Here is a 19,555-nt window from a genome sequence, read left to right on the forward strand (position 1 = left end):
CATGCTCCCTAGGGACTTCCCCTGATCCCATAGCTTTACATACCATGTATTTGCAGATACCTCCCAAATTACATCCTCAGCCCTGACCCCTTCCAGAAGTCCACGGAGGAATGTCCAGCAGCCCCCTTGATAGAGACCCTGGGCTTCCACTGGGCACCTCAACCTTTAAAGCAGATCTATTCCTCCCCTTGCCTTCCCCATCTCAGCAAATGACACTCTTTTCCCTAGTTGCTCAAGTCAAAAATCAAGAGGACAGGTGGACCCAGGGATTAGGTGTTTGTAAGTCTTCCAACCTCCCTCATGGTTTTGTTAAGTCAGTTGGATGAAAGATGCATCCAACATAGCCTGCAGGGACAAGCCCCCCTGAAAGATCATCCTGGGCCATTGTCTCTGATTCATCAAGTGATGGGGGGCAGCCCTACCCACAAACCCCTACACCCTGAGGCCATCCTTTCCTCCCTCAATAGGTCCTCACATTTTCATGAAGCATCTACTGCATGCTGGGCTTGATGGTGGGGTACAAAAACATAAGAAACCAGCCTCAGCTCTCCTTATGAGTGAGATATCTAACATTTATAAAGAACACTTACTGCTCAATAATAAAAAGACAGCCCAATTTAAAAATGGGGATAGAGGGACCTTACTGGTGGTCCAGTGGCTAAGACGCCATGCTCCCAATGGAGGGGGCCCAGGTTCAATCCCACAAGCCATACTGAATTCCTGCTTGCTGCAACTAAGACCCAGCACAGTCAAATAAATAAATTAATAAATAAGTAAGTTTAGAAAACAAAAAAAAAAAAAAAGAAATTAAAATGGGGAAAGAATCTGAGCATTTCTCTAAGGAAGATATACAAATGGCCAGTAAGCACATGAAAAGATGCTCAGCATCATTAGTCATTATGGAAATACACATCATAAGCACCATGAGATACTACACACCCACAAGGATGGCTAGAATCAAAAAGTCAGACGCTAACAAGTATTGACAGGATGTGGAGAAACTGTAACCCCCACACATTGTTGGTGAGAATGTAAAATGATGCAGCCGCTTTGGAAAACAGTCCGGCAGTTCACAAAATATTAAACAGAGCTTCCACATGAGCCAGCACTTCTACTCAGTATAAACTCAAGAGAAATGAAAACATAAGTCTACAAAAACCTTTATGCAAACGTCCACTGCAGCCAAGATGTGAAACAACCCAAATGCCCATCAGCAGATGAATGGATAAGCAAAATGTGGTGTATCTGTACAATGGAATGTTACTCAGCCATAAAAAAGAAAGAAATGCTGAAAAATTCGACAACAGGGATGAATCTTGAAAACATTATGCTAAGTGAAAGAAAGTGGAAGTGAAGCCGCTCAGTCGTGTCCGACTCTTTGCGACCCCATGGACAGTAGCCTGCACCAGGCTCCTCCATCCGTAGGATTTTCTAGGCAAGAGTACTGGAGTGGGTTGCCATTTCCTTCTTCAAAGTGAAAGTCGTCAGTCACAAAAAGTCACGTATTATACAATTCCATTCATGTAAAAGCCTAAAACAGGGAAATGTAGAGAGACAGAAAATAGATTAGTGGCTGCTTGAGGCTGAGGTAATGAACTTGGGGTGATGGGTGCTGATAAAAGACACAGAGCTTCTTTTTGAGATAGTGAAAATGTTCTAAAATCGAACACGGTAATAATTACATGGGCTTCCCAGGTGGTGCAGCGGTAAAGAATCTGTTTGCCAATGCAGGAGATTCAGGAGACGCAGGTTCGATCCCTGGGTCAGAAAGATCCCCTGGAGGAGGAAATGGCAACCCACCCCAGTACTCTTGCCTGGAAAATCCCATAGAGAGAGGAGCCTGGTGGGCTACAGTCCATGGGGTCGCAGAGTCAGACAAGACTGAACGCACATACACGATAGTTACATGGCTCTGTGCGTTTAATAAAAATCCACTGAACTGTACACATTAAACAGGTGATTTGCATGGTGTGTAGATTGTATCTCAATAAAGCCGTTAATAAGGCCGGTATACACAGATACGAGACAGGCAGAGAAATGACATATACACACGGAAACAAGGGGCACGCAGCACCCAGAGCACAGAAAGCGACAATACACCCAGAGACACAACACACGAGCAGGCGAACAACACGCACGCCCTCAGCCGACTCACACGCAGGAGGCATGCAGGCTGCCTGCTACCACGGAAGCGTGACTCAGCACAGCCAGGATGAAAGCCTGCGGACGCCGAGATTCCACATAATTCAAACCTGATGTGAAGCCCCAAGCCGCAGGAGCTCTGCTGGACGCTGGGCTGCCAAGGCCTGGGCCCAAGCCAAGGAGAGTCTGAAAGCTGATTCACGCCGAGCTGCAGCCCTGGGGACAGGCCGGAGGAAGGCACCCTCGGAGGATGGAGCAGGGAGCCACCAGGCTTGGCCCCAAAGAGCAACACACACCCAACACGGGTGGCATCAGAGCTCCCAGAACCGCCGGAGGCTCGGAAGAGACACAGGAAGCAGAGAGCCTCCACCCGCTGGAGGCAGTTATCTGGGATGAACGCTTGCGGGCTCGGCCCACTCCCAGGGTCATGACCTCTGCAGGCCCCATACCATGGGAGCTGCCGGGTGAAAGGCTAGGGAAGCTGGGGTGGGCCCAGGCCTTTGGCAGCAAAGATCCTTCTCAAGGAGAAGCAATGTGGTGGGTGTGCTGGGTCAACGCAGGGACCCTAGAGCCAGGATCCCTGGGGCCTGTCATGGTTCAGACCATGGAGTCTTGGACAAGTTACCAAACATCCCTGTGCTTCACGACTATAAGGATACTGATCTTATGAGCTGCTTGGAGAAACACACATGGAAAATCTAGAACGGTCCGAGCCAGCAGCACAGCTGTCTAAGTGTTAGAGTTTGCTGCTGTGATCAGCACGACTGAGATTCAAAGTGAGCCTGGGAGTACCAGTGGCTCATGAAGGAAGCAACATTCTGGAACTACCGATGGTTCACCCCTACGTCCTGGCTCCACGGCACCCTGGCTTTGACCTGCTCAGATCCCCTGTCTGCACACGGGAAGAAATCCCTGAGAAAAAATACCAGTGGTTAAGCATCCTTAAGGAAAGAGTCCTTACTAAGAAGAGGCTGGTTCACAGGAATTGTAAACGTGAGAGAGAACATGGGCAGACAAATAGAGTCACAGATGGAGAGAACAAACTTACGGTTACCAGGGTGGGGAGTAGAGGGTGGGATGGACTGGGAGATTGGGAACATATAAAATAGATAAATAATGAGGGCCTACTATACAGCACAGGGGGCTCAGTGCTCTGCGGTGATCTACATGGGAAGGAAACCTAAAAAAGAGTGGATATACGTATAGTAGATCAGATTCACTCTGCTGTGCAGCAGAAACTAACACACCATTGCTAGGCAACTACACTCCAAAAAGAAATTTTTAAAAGGAACACAGGCTGACAAAAGGTTAGTGGAAATGCACCACCTAAGTGTGAAGTTGTAGGCAATTTCCTTCTCTATAAATGTTTAGGTGTCTTCTAACTTTTCTGATTCCCCTGTCTAAACAGGAAAGCTGATTCCGCACAGAATGCTACAGTGAGCAGCTAAAAATTACATGACAATGATTTTAAAACAAAGTGTAAAAGGAAATAAACCCAGTGTCACCCCTGTCTTCTATCACCCAACCTCCTTGTAAAGGGGGTAGCAGCTACACCTGGAAGTGAAGCACCCGTGGCTGGGACCCAGCCAGCACCCTTCCCAGCTGGGTGGTTGGTGTTCAGTCGCTAGGTCGGGTCTGACTCTCTGAGACCCCACGGACTGCAGCACACCAAGCTTCCCTGTCCTTAACTATCTCCCAGAGTTTGCTCCAACTCAAGCTGCTGGGTGATGCTTTCCAAGCCTCAGTATCCACTCCTGAAACTAAAGGGAATGACGTAATGAGGGGGAAATGTCCCCTCCTGAGGCCCAACCTAACAGCAGGCAAGGCAGCCTTTCCCTTCCCTCCCTTCTTCAGCCTGGCTCTCCTGATTCCCCATCTTTTCCATCAAACACAAAGCAGACTTTCCCAGAACGCTATTGCAGTGGGTCTGACCCCTTGATGCCCATTGGTATCACCTGCGGAATCTGCAGAACGCCCGATGCCCAGGCCACACCCCAGACAAATGAATTACATCTGTGGTGGGGTCGGGGAAGCAAGCATCAGTAGTGTCTCAAACCTGCACTGGTGATTCTAATGTGCAGCCAGGGCTCGGAACCCCTGGCCTCAATTCTGGAAGCTTCCAAATGGTGTAATGGTATGAAATGGATATTTAAGTGATCATCCATGTTTCACAAAGAGAGCAGTAGCAGCAGGGAGTGTTTGACCAGAATTAGTTTGCCATTATACAGGAAATGGGCAAGAAAGACAGAGAGGGGACAAAGGATGATGAGTACACGCCCTGACCGAATGGGATGCAGGGAAGGGAAGTCCAGACAGGCCGGGTGACTACACGCCTGTTACACTGTGAGCATCTCCCTGGGCTGAGCATGGCCAAGGATGACCTGGACCACATGTGATTTTTGCCTTAGGTGCTGTCTCAGACCCTCACCACCCTCTCCCCTCAAGGTGCCACTCCACTGTGAGTGAAGAGTCCCTGAGCTGAGTGTGTCCGGGAAGCAGGGAGGGAATCTGTGACCTGCTGGTGTGGCCAGTGGCCAATGATGTCACAACCCCCCGGCTAGGAGCCCACGGTGCAGAGAGTGAGGACAATTAGTAACAATATCTTTTCTATGATGCTGCTGCTGCTGAAAGCAGTGAGTGATTCTGTCGTCTGGCCCCGTGGAGAACAGAGTTGCTTAGATCTTCTTGCAACTTCTTCCAGCTTGGCAAATGTGCTTAAAGGGAGGGCGCTCGCTTTTTATGATGCCCCTCCTCCCAGCAGCAGGGGTCCTGGCCCAGCGGCAGGGCAGGGCCTCACCTGCAGGTGCTCAGAGAGTCCCCTTGTGCGGCAAACCCCCACCCTGGAGCCCAGCCAGGGTCCAGGGCAGACCTTGCCAGGTTGGCAGCCGCCACCAGTTTCCATTCCCCATGCCCAGGAGCCACGTGGCTCTGAGGCTTACCCTTCTATCACCACCATGGACAGCCCACCAAGCTTGGGTTGGGAGCTCTGCCTGGCCCCCTGGTTGGCCCAGAGTCCTGGCAGTGGTGGGGGCTTCAAGACGAGGAGACAGGAACCAGCCCTCAAATGCCAGGAGGCAGTGTGGCTGCCAGGCCCTGAACTGGGGAATGGTTCCCCGCATCAAGGCCTGAACCCTACAGCTCAGAGGCAAGCCAGAGGCTGGCAGGGTGGCGCCAGGAAAAGGTGTGGCTGCAGCTAAGGGCTGGGGCCCAGCAGGTCACTTGTCCCAGCCAGGGCTCCCCCCTGATCCACCCTGACATCAGCCTACTCCAGAGGGCCCTACAGAAGGCATGAGAGCACAGGATAATGGAAAGATGAGTGGACCTAGATGCCTGAACTCTTGACAGGCTCCTGACAACATTTAGGCATCAGTGACTTCCTCTACCGGAGAAGGCAATGGCAACCCACTCTGGTACTCTTGCCTGGAAAAATCCCATGGACGGAGAAGCCTGGTAGGCTGCAGTCCACGGGGTCACAAAGAGTTGGATACAACTGAGCGACGTCACTTTCACTTTTCACTTTGATGCACCGGAGAAGGAAATAGCAACCCACTCCAGTGTTCTTGCCTGGAGAATCCCAGGGACGGGGGAGCCTGGTGGGCTGCTGCCTATGGGGTCGCACAGGGTCAGACACGACTGAAGCGACTTAGCAGCAGCAGCCTTCCTCTATAGAGAGGACAAGTGGACAAAACCACGTTAGCTAGAAAGCACCATCAAATGAGGCCTATTGTTATCTTTAACCCTGCCCAGGTCCTGGCACCATTAGCATGTTTTCCAAATTTTTTAGAACTCTGACACTTCCCCAGAGCTTGTTTGTGTTAACCCCTATTACTAGCAGTTCAAATGCCCATGTTCCAGTCACGCAGGCCACTCACCAGGTTCCCCACTCGCTCTACATGTTCACTTACTTACATCTCTGCAGTTTACTTCTCCTAAACCTCTGTCTGTAATACTACTCATTCATTCCTCAGATGATTGCTGAGCAGACCCCATTCCAGGTATGCAGGGGACACAGACAAAAATCTCTCCTCACCTGGGGCCGACCTACACCAGAGGTAAGACTAGGTGATCCATAAGAACATGGGACACCAGTGGAGAAACAGGAAGCAGAGCAGAGAACTGGAGTTTGAAATTTTAAATAAGGGAGTCAGGGAAGATGTCACTAAGAGGGGACCCTGGAGGACAACCAACGGGTGAGATGAGGGGTGGGCGCATGCAGCATCTGGGGAGGGAGGAGAGTGGAGGGGGCCGTGGAGGGATGGCAGGGGTGTCGCAGGCAGCCTGGAAGGAGGGAGGCTGCCCAGGCTGCTGATGGTAAAGAGATGGCCAGGGGCATGGATGGAAGTGGGGAGCGCCATTAGGGAGGACACTGCCATCACCCTTGGACCACCCCACCACTTGTTATTCTTGTCAAGCCCTGTTTGTTTCCCTTTGGGGATTATTAGAGACAAAAATCCTCCCTGCTGAAGCCCAACAGGGCCTGTTTTGTCCATGCCTGTCCACGCTGGTCTCATGCCTGTGCCCTGCAGACAGCTCTGTGGATCCCTTCCGGCCCAGCTCAAATGTACCCATCACTGCCCCCTCCAGTGGTTCCTGGCAGATGCTCTATCCCTCCCAGGTAAGTCTGTCTATCCCTCTTCTAGATGTGAGCTTCTCCACAGGGGGACAAATAATGAGCCACCACACAGGACCAACTTCGGAACAAAATCACCTTCAGCAGACATCCTCGAATCCAAGTTTCCAAAATGAACCCTCTTAGGCCCTTAATGAGAGAGACCTCTCTCACAAAATGTGGTTGTGGCTCCGGGGACAGCCTCGGGACTGTGAATTATGAGGTGACGAAACATCAAGGGCTCAACGAGGTTTCTCTGGGCTGGAGGAGCTAATTCAGTGTGGGTTCCTGCCAACCTCAAGGGACGGAAATGAACTGCTGCTGCGGGGCGGGGCAGCCTGGGGGTACAAGTGTCTTCTGGACAGATCAAAGGTACAAATATTTGGCTGGCTTAAAAGCAAAAACTGACAAAGGGCTTTAAGTAACCTGTTGGAAATAAGGTTTGCATTCAGAATGACCGTGCCCTCGCAAGCACGAGACGCTTCTCTAAAAGGGCCTGTTGTACTGACCTCTCCACCATGTTATGGAAAGCAGAAGAAAAGGAGACCGAAAGGGTTTTCATGTTCCACGACAAGCAGTGTGTGCAGAACAGCAGCCCACTGCCCTCCAAAATTATGAAAACGGACACAGCAGTGGCAAAGGCCACTGGGAGCTGACAAGCACCAGGAGGTTTCATCATTCTTCAAATCCTGCTCACAGGGAGGCTGGCTTTTTTTTTTTCCCTTAAGGGGCTTCCCAGTCTTCAGGACAACGACTTGAAGAAGTTGAGCCACTCACATTTACAGTGGGAGCCTTACAAACACCCCCACTCAGAACCCAGGCACAAGGACTCCCAGGACGGCCCCCCATCGGGCAACTGATGGACCAGTCCCTTAAGCATCTGCGTTCTGAAGTCGTCATGGCCACCGAGTCCTGGCCTTACAGGGTTTGACCTTGAGGAGCAATTCCTATTCACTAACTCAGGAGAGGCCCCCCGGGATCGTGGCGGGGTGGGTGGAGAGCACTGGACTGGGACTCAAGGGCCTGAACCCCACTGGCCCTGATGGTAACCCACTGTGTGGAGGAGTCTCCCTTCCCTGAGCCTCAGTTTCCTTGTCTGTAAAGTGAGGAGGGGACCGAGAGGCCCCCAAAGTCTCTTCCAGTTACAGCTGCCCACACTCAGGCCAAAGTTAGGGTAAACTCTGGCAATGAAGCTGAGCTGGAGGTGTTCATAACATGAGGGTCATTTGTGCTGATAGGGAGCTCCTTGGAGCTGCCCGAGATGAGGCAGTCCACAAATATTACCATTGTTCTTCCTCTTGCTGTTGTTCTTGTTGTTTCTAAGGCTTTAAAGGCAGGGGAAGGCCTGCATGCTGAAGACAGAAGGCCAGGCCTGGCAGATGGTTTGGGAACTTTCCACTGCAGGGTCCAGGGAATGCGGAAATTCCCCAAGTCCTCACCAAAAGCCCACCCCTGGGCCTGGACCACACTGAGGCTGGAAGGCAGATGGAAAGCAAGCGCAGCCCCCACCACACCCACCAGCCCACAGAGCAGCCCAGAAGCCACCCTCCCTCCAGCCAACCTGAAGATGCCAGGGAAGAAAAATAAAACCACCCCCCAGACCAACCCTCCCTAAGAATGGGAGGCCGGCTCTGCTTAGAAGGAGCGGCAGTGAGCTGATGTCTGGCTTCTACTCCATATCCTACATACATTATTAACCCAGGGCAGACAGCAAGGCACACCCATGGGGAGACTAGAAAGGTGAGACTATAAGATCAGATGCCTTGAAGAGTGGAAAACCACCCAAGACCCAGGCCCTGGGCCACTCAGACAGAGACCCCACTGGCCTTCTGGGAAGCAAGAGCACTAGAATGAGCATCCAGGGGTCTGGAAACAAACCCACTGTGGAACCTGCCACAGTTTCTGTATTTATCCCAAGAGACCCACAATAATAGTAGCAAATGCTACCACTTACTGTTCTGGGCACTGTGGCACCACTTTTAAGTGCCTGATTTCTAATCAACAAAACTACAAGGTAGGGATAGCCACTTTACAGATACAGAAACTGAGGCTCAGAGAGATCAACCCACTTGCCTAGGGTCTGTATGGGAGAACAGCTTCAAAGATGGGTGCACAATGACCCCCGTCCTTGAGCCTAGGCACGCTGTTCCTCCCTCTCCGGCAGGGGGGAGAAGATGCCAACATGGAAAGCAAGACGTCCGTGTTCCCTCTACCCATCCGTCGGCTCACACAGCATCCACTGAAGGTCTGTCCTGTGGCAGGTGCTGGGGTCGTACAGACACACCCATCACTAGGCTCAGACCCTGGCCTTCAGGAGACTAATGCGAATGTTCCAGGGGAAGAATGCAAAGTGGGGCAAGGAGCAAGCTGCAGCCTGAGAAAAAATGAATAGGCCTGGGCAAGGCTGGAGCAATGGGCTCTGCCCTCCCAGATGAAGGCCCAGAGACCCCCCTGGGGGTGTCACACAGAAAACTCGGGTGCTCTTGACTTCCTCTCCTCTTCTTTCCCACACCCAATCCCTCAGACTGGTAGACTCAACCAATACATCTACATCATTCAATAGCAAGGGCTGAAACCTATCAGGTACTAAAAGAGCTGAAAGAGCCCTTCGCACACATGACAACTCTTACAGAGTGACTAATATCATCCTCACTTTACAGATGAGGAAACGGAGGCATAGAGAGGCTCAGCAACTGCCCAAGGCCACACAGCAGGAGAAAGGTAAGGCTGGGATTTCAACCAAGGCAGTCTGGTTGCAGGGGTCATGCTCTCATCCCCTGCATGTACAGCTCACTGGCCAAACCCCCCCCCCCCCCGAAACCTGCCATATTGTTATACTGGGCCCACACCCTGTCTTAAAACATAGAATACTTTGCTTAAAGATCTCTATTTCTGATTTCCCCTTAAAATACTCAAATGTGATACCAGACTGCCACTCCCTTCAAACAGGAGTTTGCCACAGCCCCACCTCTCCCCTAGCGCTTGGCCCTCCTCTCTTTCTAGTGTTATGCCCTGCTCCTGAAGTCATGACCTCCCTTGTATCATGAGCCCAGCCCCGTGCTCAGCATGCAGAGAAATCAGACAGTTCCTGACTTCTGGGAAGCGGGTGGCCAAGATGGCAGATGCCTCAGCAGAGGGAAGGGGAAGGCCCTGGCGGAGGTGTGAGCAGAATGAGCAGAGGCAGGGTCTGCAAAGAGAGGTGACCACACACCAGCCCGGCTAGGAAGGGCGGGGGGTCTGCAGAGCAGGTGCCACCACCAAGGCTGGAGGGGCACATGGAGCAAGAAGACAATCTCCGCGTCAGTGTGGGGCCAGATTTCCTCTGCCCCTGCCAAGGCTGTTGGCACAGACGTGTAGAGATAGGCAGCCCGCAGGTCAAGATGTATGGGGACAGGCATGCTGGACGGTTGGATGAGGGCATCTCTGAAACTCCAAGCCTCATACTCCATATCCCAGGACAGGCACAGACAGCAAGTCAGGGCCAGGGGCTTCCCAAGGAGCTGTCAGGAAAGCCCACTTACTCCCTAACCAGCAAGGAGCAAACCCAGGGCAAGGATGGATATTGACACAAAGACACCGATGAGTCACAGGCAAACCTGCCACAATGGCATTGTGCTGGGATGCAGCTGGAAAGATTAGCATCGTCCCCAAATACAAATGTGACTTCTGCTTACAAACCTCCCATGACTCCCTATGGGCACAGGGGCAAGGCTAAGCTCCACATTGAGGCACAGCTTCTCTAAACTACATTTTCATCACTCCCTTCTTCCATGGAGAGCTGTGAAGACTTACCATTTCCTGAATCCTATGAAGACACAGGATTTCCCTCCCTATGAATGCCTACAGTTCCTACCTCTTAGCTTTAAAAGCTCTTATTGATGCTTTTATGCCTTTATACTTGGCCCAAAAGTACTCTCCACTGTGAAGCCTTCCCTGAGTTGAGTTAGTCACTCAGTTGTGCCCGACTCTTTGCGTCCCTAGGGACAGCAGCTCACAAGACTCCTCTGTCCATGGGATTTCCCTGGCAAGAATACTGGAGTGGTTTGCCATTTCCTTCTCCAGGGGATCTTCCCGACCCAGGGGTCGAACCCAGGTCTCAGCTCAGTTGGTAAAGAAGCCTTCCCTGAGCACCATTCTCTAGTACTCACCTGCAGGACACCTACCAAGTACCTTATGCAGAACTTGTTTTATGCTGTCTGCTGTGCATATTTGTCTTCTCTTGAAATTGTGGGTCCGGAGCATAGGGAGAAAGGGGTGAGTTTCAACCCTGCATCACCAGAGCCTGGTCAAGGACCTGGCTGGGGGAAGGGGCCCGCAGATCGTTAACAGAATGCTTCGCTTGGCACCTCCCAGTATCCGCCTGCCCTGGAAAGTATTTGTCCAGGGGCTATTACAGACCAGTCGTTATATACTCCCATGCACTGAACAAGCACCATTTGACTCATTCTGCAGAAAAAGTAGCTGTAGCAGAGGGGAGGCAGGGCTTGGTCAACCTGGGAACCAGAGGTAGCTTAGGGCTCACATCAGAGAGCACTGATAATCTACATACTGTTGTTGTACAAGGGACTTTAACAATATTTACAGTTATTTCTCATCATTAATGATAACTGTAATTATTGTAGCAATTACTATAAAAACAATAAATGTTACTATTAACAATCCCCATATTTTAAGGCTGCACCATATATCAGACACTTCGCTTTTTTACTTATCTTATTTAATCCTCTGAACAACCCTACAGATGACTGTTCTCCTTGCCACCTTAAAGATGAGGAATACCAAGCACAGAGAGATTTAGATATTTATTTAAGGTCACACAGCTAATCTGCGCTAGAGTAGAGCGACCCCACAATTTCTGCCACCCTAATGACTAAAAATCATTTTTTCCTCTTAATGACTAAAAAATGCCTGTTACAGGGCTTTCTATAGGCCAAGTACTATTGGTAACAGCTTTATTGAACCATAATTCATGTACCATACAATTCACCCATTTAAAGTATAGAATGTGATCGTTTTTAGTATCCGCATAAAGTTGTGCAACCACCACCACAAGTTTAGGACATCTCATCACCTCATTAAGAAACCCTGGACCATTTAAACTGTCAATCCCCAATATACACTCCCTCCACCAGGCACTGTGATTCCATTTTAAAGACAAAGGACTGAGGTTCAGAATGCTGCTGGGATTTGCACATTAGGCAGGGGCAGGAAGCAGAGCCGGCATCAGCCTCCCCTGCCCTCTCCCCACACTGCCTGCCAGGGGTCTGTCTCCTCTGTAACCCGTTAAAAATGCACGTTCTACAGAGGGTGGAAAACAGAGCCAGATGGTGACAAACCTCCCACGTGCGGCTGCTTCCGCGCCAGGCCCGTGACTCACGGACCACTGAGGGCAAAGGGAGGACATGAGGCAGTCTGGCCCCCATCACCCCAGTGCAGAGGTGGCGAGGCTCAACCCCAGGAGGCAGAGACAGCAGTGGGGTAAGTGGCCTTCAGGAGGCTGGCAGCCTGGGTTCCAGATGGTTCACAGGGGCCCCACTCTGCTGGCCCCATTCCTGCAACCCACAATCCCTCCAGGACTCACAAAGTGGCCCCCACCCCAGGCTTTCATGTGCTTCCCAGGACTTCAGAGCCACAGTTGCTAGCAGAGGGTCTATTTTGCATGGCCCCCAGCCAGGGGTCCTGAGATGACCCAGGTCCTCCCTGCCCAGAGACCCTGAGGTTTAGGGTCACAGGAGTATTGAGGGGACTGCCGCTTTGATTGCTCAGGCTCCCCAAGGGAAGCCCTGCAGAGTGGTCCTGCAGGTTGCTGCCACTACCTGGGCCCACTCCCAATCTGGGACCCCAGTGTCTGACAGCTGCCCCCAACCCCAGAGAAAGCCTTCTACAGGTACGACTGGGCCTCGCCACATCCCTTATTCCCCTCACCTACACATCCTCAAGAATGCCCTGGATCAGCAGTTCTCTCTTGCTGACCACGGGCTTGACGTTTTCTTTTGTGTTTATGTCTGAACAGTCTTGAGCCAATGCCACCTCCTCTAGGAGTCTTCCTTGATGACCTAATCAAAACAAATGGGTCTTCCCCCTGCTGCCTCACAAAAGATTGCAGTCTGTCTGCTTTTATGTCTGAGTCCCATTACCCTCCAGATTCATCCAGGGCAGGGATCCTAGCTTCCTCATTCTTGGGTTCCTCCTCTGAGCCCCCCTGACTCTGACACACTAGGTTTTCCAGCAAAGCCAGCAGGAAGTAAGCTAAAGGGCCTGCTCCTCAGTTTCAGGTACGAATTTAACTGCAGTGCACAAAAGCCACCTATGTCTGTCCCAGGGCCCATGGTGAGTGACTCTGGGATGACAGGAGAAGTGGAAGAGGTCACGTCACTGCCTCCCACTGCAGATTCCAGCTGGAAATGAGGATTGAGTCACCCATTTAGACACAGCGCTTCTTACCAGAACAGCTCAAGTCCGAACGGCTGCAAGTCTGTCCACACAAAGGAGGGTTTGTTCAGACCATTTACAACTGGAAGGTCTGCCCGGCCATGAAGGCCAAGCTCAGGACTAATGTCCTTCATCTTCACACCTGCTGCCCTCGTAAGACCTGGTAAGAACAGGTCCCAGGCCCCGCCAGGAAGGGGCAGTCAACTGTAGACTTACAGCAGCCTTGCTTCAAGCTTCTCCAGCAAGGCCTGCCCTGTGTCACAAAGTACCAATGCCAGAGGTGGAAGGGCTCTGAGCGTATCCAGTCCAGGATCCAGGATACACCCAGGAGGCAAGGGAAGCCCAGAGGGTGGTAGCTTGCCTGGGATCACACAGCCATGTCTCCCAACACGTGGCCCAGACTCTTCTCAGATGACAGATGGCCACATCGCTGCCCTGGGCCCCCTCTCCCTTCCTGTGCTTCCTTCAAGGTCAGAGCAGGGCCCACCTGTCCAGTGTGTCTTCCAGGATCCCCTCCCTGGCCCCACCAGCATGCTGGCAAGCTCCTTCCTCTGCCCAGAACGCCCTCCTCACCCACTGGCCCTAACAGACTTCTATTCATCCCTCAAGGCCCAGTTCAAATATCATCTTTGCTAAGACAACAATAATAATCACTCCTACTTGCCAAGTACCCATCCCCACTATGTTATGGGAAACCAAAAAGTTAATGTTGATGCTATTTGTGGGGTACCCCAAGTTCCCTAAGGGCAGGGACCTAACTCTGCAAGGCAGGGCAACAACACTATATACACATACAACTCGTACAACTGAAAGGTTTACAAACTGTGAAATCCTGCGCCAACAGAAGCCACCTGTGTTATCTCCGTATCTCCTCCCCGTGACTCAGGGTCCCCACCTACGTAACGGGTGAGCTTAGCGAAGGCACGTGACAGTGTGTGTGCTGGGCCTAGGCTACGGCTGCGGCTCGTGACTGTCACTGTTCTTATTTGTGTCCCTTGCACTTTCTTCAGTCTCCCTGTGGACCCTGCCTGTGGCCAGCTCTCATTACATATTTTTCCGGAATGAATGACTGTATTTAGTATTTAAGATATGGAGGAAGATGGGGTTAAAATCCAGAGGGCACATAAAGATGGAGAGTTAAATCTGATCATCAGATGGGCTGCACTGTGGACTCTGAACCCCAAGGTGGCTCAGCTGGGTGAGAGTGAAGAGCATCTGATCTCACGGGACACAGGGCAGTTTTCTGGAGGGGACTGGAAGTGAGGAAATTCTTGCCTGGGCAGGGGGCTTCTGTGCTGGACCATGATCCCTGTCAGGGAACTGGTCGGGGAGATTCCTAAGAGCTGGACTTAGGAACTGGTCTCTGGGGACAGCTGAGGGTACAAGCAGGGGCCCAGCCCATGACATCCACTTCCTCCCACCAAAGGCGAGGGGACCAGGCAAGCCACTCCTGGAGCCTCAGTTCTACTGTGGAACAGGCCTATCTGTGGATAGCCTCCGACACCGGATCCAACTTCTGCAAATGTCAAACAGAATAGATTTCCATCTGCCAGCAAGCAGCGAGGGCAGCCCCTCTTTGGACAAAAGAGAGGAATAAGCCCAGAGAGGGGGAGTGGCCTGCCCAGGGCACACAGCCAATGAGAACATTTACTCAGAGGCCACCACGAGTCATCAATGTCAGCTAAGCATCCAGTGCCCACTTGTCAACGCCTGCTGAGCTGGTTCAATGACAAGGTTTCCAGAGTGTAAAGAGGGTGGGTAGCTATCTGTTACTGGCAATGATCACCACTCACGCCTTTGTTCAGATCCCCATAGACATTAATGGAGGTGGTCAAGGAGACCATCTCTGTCACCAAATAGCTTACAGCCCATGTGACTGATGACTTCAGGTAACCTTGACATTCAGCCCAAGCCACCAACATGCCCTGGTGCTTTTTGTCTATAAAGACACTGCATCTCTGGGTGACTTCCCATGTCACTCTGGATTTTCAACCAAAACCAGTGGCCACAGCACAGCGCTAGCCAAGGCCGACTGAGGGCTCCTGCTGAGGAGAATCCCTGGACTGCTGAGCCAGGGTGGGCTGGCAGCCAAGGCTCACCCTGGCAGCAGGACAAGGTCTCAGCCTCCTCCAGCTGGCCTTCCCGTCTGGGTTCCTCCAAGTCTGCTCCACAGAACCCTCACATCCCAGGTGATTCTGGTATACACTCCACTCTAAGAAACAACCGCTGCCTAGACCATGCCTTTCAGTGGGGGGCTCTGGTGTCTCCAATGAGCAAAAACTGATTCTTTGGGAAGCAAAAAAATTCACTCATCTCATACATAAAACATAGATAAACAGAGAGTTTAAAGACATATTCAATATAGTTATGGTCTTAGGGTTTCATCGGGGAGCAATTAGAGGAAACGTATCTAAAAGGCTCCTCCGGGGGATGATAATAAAAAAAAGATTGAGAAACACTGATCTAGATGAAGGAGCCATGACATTGAGCAGGAAGACGCTTCTTAAGAACGGGAAAATGGCAAGAAGTGCTCCCAGCCCTGCCAGTGAGGAAAGAACCCCCCTTACAATTGCACCATCTGATTCATCCCTCTCGTAAAGCCGAAAGGCAGAGGGGCAAGCAGGTCCTTTCCTGGACACATCAGCCTGTGCTTGTTAAAGCAGAGACAATGAAAACAGCCCCCATCCAGGCCCTGGGGCTGCTATGGAGGCTTACGAGGGCCTGACACACAGCAGATGGAGCAGCGAGGGAAATGGGATCCAGCAGGAGTTGAGTGTGAGGAGGACAGAAGCCACCTGTGGCTTTCTGGTTTGCAACATGGAACCAACTAGCAGGAGGTTCCCTGTGCCTGGGAGGACGGAGTCCTAAGAGAGGGAACTCAGGGCAGAGAGCCACGAAAGAGCAGGCTGGCTTCGGGGCCAGAGACAGTGGGGCATGAGAAAGGACACAGTAGTAAAGATAGTAAGAGCAGCTGGTACCGACAGCCTTGATGATGTGCCAAGCAGGTGCCAACCACTGGCCATGCTGCCTGGTGAGGCCGGTCATATTGTCATCACCAGCACATCAGGTCCGGGAGGGCAGGGGCCATGTCTGTCTTAGGCAGTGCCATATCCACCAGGCTGGACACAGGAGCACGTGCAGTAAATATGTGCAGATTAAACACTGCTCCACATGTAAGGGAAAGGACCACCGGAGGGCAAGTAACATATCCAAAGCACTGTGGCTCATGAGTGGCACAGCCAGGACCCAACCCCAGCAAAGCCCACCTGCCTCACACCTGCATGCATCTGTACTCAGATCCCTGACAGGTGAGCTACAGTCCCAGTGGGTCAGTAGATGGTGGGGGATAGGATAAGGTACCATCCTATCTTGGTCACTTTAAAGCCAACAGAGTGTCAACCTTGTGGCCAGTGGGGCATGTCGGGTTCTCTTGGAAAGCAGCGCAGCCCCCGACTTGGCCCAGACTTCAGGCCGTGCCCACAGGAATCCCAAACACATAGGTGCCAAGGAGAAAACCACATTGGTCTGGCTCATGGGCGGAGGGCAGGGGGGACAGTGGGAAGTAAAGGAGAGGATGGGGGAGTGGAACTTGATGAGAGGCTTGTCCCTTACCAATCCATCACAGTTGCTGATGGCGACAGCTGCCCCTGGCATGCCCGTGACACCCCCGGTGTAGACACACTCTCTCTGCAAGGGCTGCCGGAACAGCTCCTGAAAATCCTCCTGCCACTCCACTGAGGCTCCAGGCACAACCAGCCGCCGGTTGGGCCGCAGGTGTAAGTGCAGTTCCTCCCCGAACACAGTGACATTGAAGTACAGGGAGGAGCGCCCCACCCTGCCAGGCTGCAGGGTCATGCCTTCAGGGCGCAGTGGGCTTCGAGCCACCCGCAGGCGACTGGAGTGTGACAGTGGTGAGGGCGGCCCGTCCCCCTTCATACTCCCTGCGGAGGCTGCCGCTGGTCCGGACACCACATGGGAGAGGAAGCGTCCCTGAGAATCTGTGCTGCAGGGTACTGTCACGCCATAGTCACTGAGTTTTCTTGAGAAGCGCAGCTCTGTTGGAAATAAAGAAAGAGTTACTGGATGGCTTGGCAGGTAAAGAATCAGCCTGCAGTGCAGAAGACACGGGAGATGCAGGTTCAGTCCCTTGGTCAGGAAGATCCCCTGGAGAAGGGAATGGCTACCTACTCCAGTATTCTTGCCTGAAAAATCCCATGGACAGAGGAGCCTGGCAGGCACAGTCCATAGGGTTGCAAAGCTGGAAACCCCACAGGGACAGGAAAGGATCTGCAACCTTGACTGCCACTTTGGAGGGACCCCCTTAGTCCAAATTCATCCATTTCTCACCCAGTGCTTCCTCAGCTCTTGGATCTCTGCACTCAGATGATCGGTGTTCAAGTTCATAAACTGATAGACACAAATTGCTCGCAATAATCCCCAGGTCTTTGTTACACTTAGCAGAGGAAAATAAATGAGGCCAAACAGAATCCTGTCACTCTAGCAACAAACCTTCCAACTTTGGGCACTACAAAGGAAATTCCCCGAAAGCCCCTGGGCAAAGAGAGGGGTGGTAGGATGTGCCCAAACTCCCCAGGGAACTGAAGTCACCAGCCCAGCCTGGGGTAGGGCCCTCCTCGCTGAGCTCCTGGAACACAGCTGGCAAAACAAACACACCTGGAAACTCAGGGCATCCTGGGCACACGTCAGGGAGAAAAGAGGAGCTGGAGAGGGAAGGGAAGGAATACAGGTTCTACGTTTTTCCAAGTTTAGAAAGGAAACTTTTTTAAGCAGCACAGTGGCTGCCGAAATTTCTACATGGCCCAGCTCCAAGCTGGGTAAATATAGATCTTCAAAAATAAAAGGAGACGCACGGGTGACCTGCCCACTCGAACTGAATTAAGTGTGAGGTCATGGCCCCATGCTCCAGGCTACATGCCAGCAGCCCGTCCTTACACAGCGCTCCCTAAGCCCAGCCAGGCTGGGCAGGAATGACAGCTCCCTGGCTTCCAGGCCGAGTGATTCATGGATAGGAGCTTGGGAGGAATTTTCATTTCCACACAGCTCTATCTCTTGCCTCCCAGCCCCCTTCACGGCACTGATAAAAACCTAGAAAATGATGTGTCCTGAAAATCCCTTGTGCCCAAGGCAGTTATGAGGGGTGGGGGACAACGAACTCTCCTCTGGTTCTATCCAGCCCAGCAGAAGACCCCCAAGACTTCAGCCAGAGGGATCCTGCTTCCTACATGAGCAGAGCTTAGACAAGCAGGCACTCTGCCGGGGAAAGACCAGAGCCCCCTCCCCATGCTCAGCGACACCAGAAGGGCACCCCATACTGCACGGGTGATGGTGGAGTGTGTCTGGTGTCTGTGACAGTGTGTCTGCAAGGCACAGGGTGACAATATTGGGGGAGAGAGATATATGTGTGTTTGTGCAGGAGTGTGAGTGCCTGGTGTTCACTTGACACACACCTACACGCACTTATCTGTACACACATGCATACAAGCTGGAGACAGAGAAGGCAGTGAAAGAGGAGAGAGAGGAGAGTGAGAAACACTGAGACGAAGAGACAGATACACAGCCCCTCAGAAAAGGCGGCTATCCCCCAATCCTCTCCTGGGCTCTCTTCGGAGTTTCGCACCAGAAAAGGAGAGAAATCCCCGACAGCTTCGGCGGCACTGGGGAGAAGAAAAGAGAGCCCAGCCAGAGCGTGCGCACAGCCTCCCACCCACTTCAACGCTGCCGGGCACCTCGGGCACCTCGGGGCATCCCGACCCTCGAGGATACCGAACCAGTGCGCCCCCGCGCACCCAGCCCGCACGCACCTTCAGTCCCGCTGCCCGCGGCGGCGCAGAGCGCACAGTGCAGGAGCAACAGGCAGGACAGCCGCGCGCAGAGAGGAGCCATGTGGCTGTGGGCCGGGCGGGCGCCGAGCCCCGAGCTCTGGGCTGCAAGCGAGGCTGGGGCGCGATCGGGGCTCCGGCCGGCCTCCGCCTCCTCCGCCGCCGCCGACTCCCGCCTTGCAGCCTCCTGCCGCCCGATCCCGGCCCCCTGCGCGGCGCCGCCGCCTGGACCGCTGGCTCCAGGCGCCCGAGGCTGCCGGCGGGAGAGCGAAGCGACCGACGCGCCAGCGTCCCCAGTGCCAACTGCCGGCGGGTCGGTCCGCCAGCGCCTCGACGCTCCGGGACGCTCCGGGAGCCAGGCGAGGGGACTACGGGGCGGGCCGGGGGTGGGCACACTGGCGGGGCGGGGCCGGGCGCGGGTCGGAGCAGGGGGCGCAGAGCGCCCGTGGGCGGGGCACAGGGCGCGGATCGGAAGTGCCACGCGGAGCCAGAGCTGGGGCTCCGGGCGCCCTGGGAGCCTGTCCCCTCAGCC

At 52.9% G+C, this 19,555-nt stretch overlaps 1 protein-coding gene across 4 annotated transcripts in view; it reads right to left on the reverse strand.

Annotated features, from left to right (window-relative positions):
- Positions 1-19,346, reverse strand: part of ADAMTS14 (ADAM metallopeptidase with thrombospondin type 1 motif 14) — a 97,640-nt gene extending 78,294 nt beyond the window's left edge. For 2 of the 4 annotated variants that reach the window (XM_018042583.1, XM_018042581.1), the window contains exons 1-2: positions 19,006-19,346; positions 16,796-17,238 (exon numbers count right to left, since the gene is read on the reverse strand). In XM_018042583.1, coding sequence (XP_017898072.1) covers positions 16,796-17,238; positions 19,006-19,087 — 525 coding nt within the window. In that variant the 5' untranslated portion in view covers positions 19,088-19,346. The remainder of the gene's footprint in view (positions 1-16,795; positions 17,239-19,005) is intronic. The other 2 variants (XM_018042582.1, XM_018042580.1) reach the window with 1 other exon arrangement.

The sequence above is a fragment of the Capra hircus genome, chromosome 28, assembly GCF_001704415.2.
Source record: "Capra hircus breed San Clemente chromosome 28, ASM170441v1, whole genome shotgun sequence".
In the NCBI taxonomy this organism is placed as follows: Eukaryota; Metazoa; Chordata; class Mammalia; order Artiodactyla; family Bovidae; genus Capra; species Capra hircus.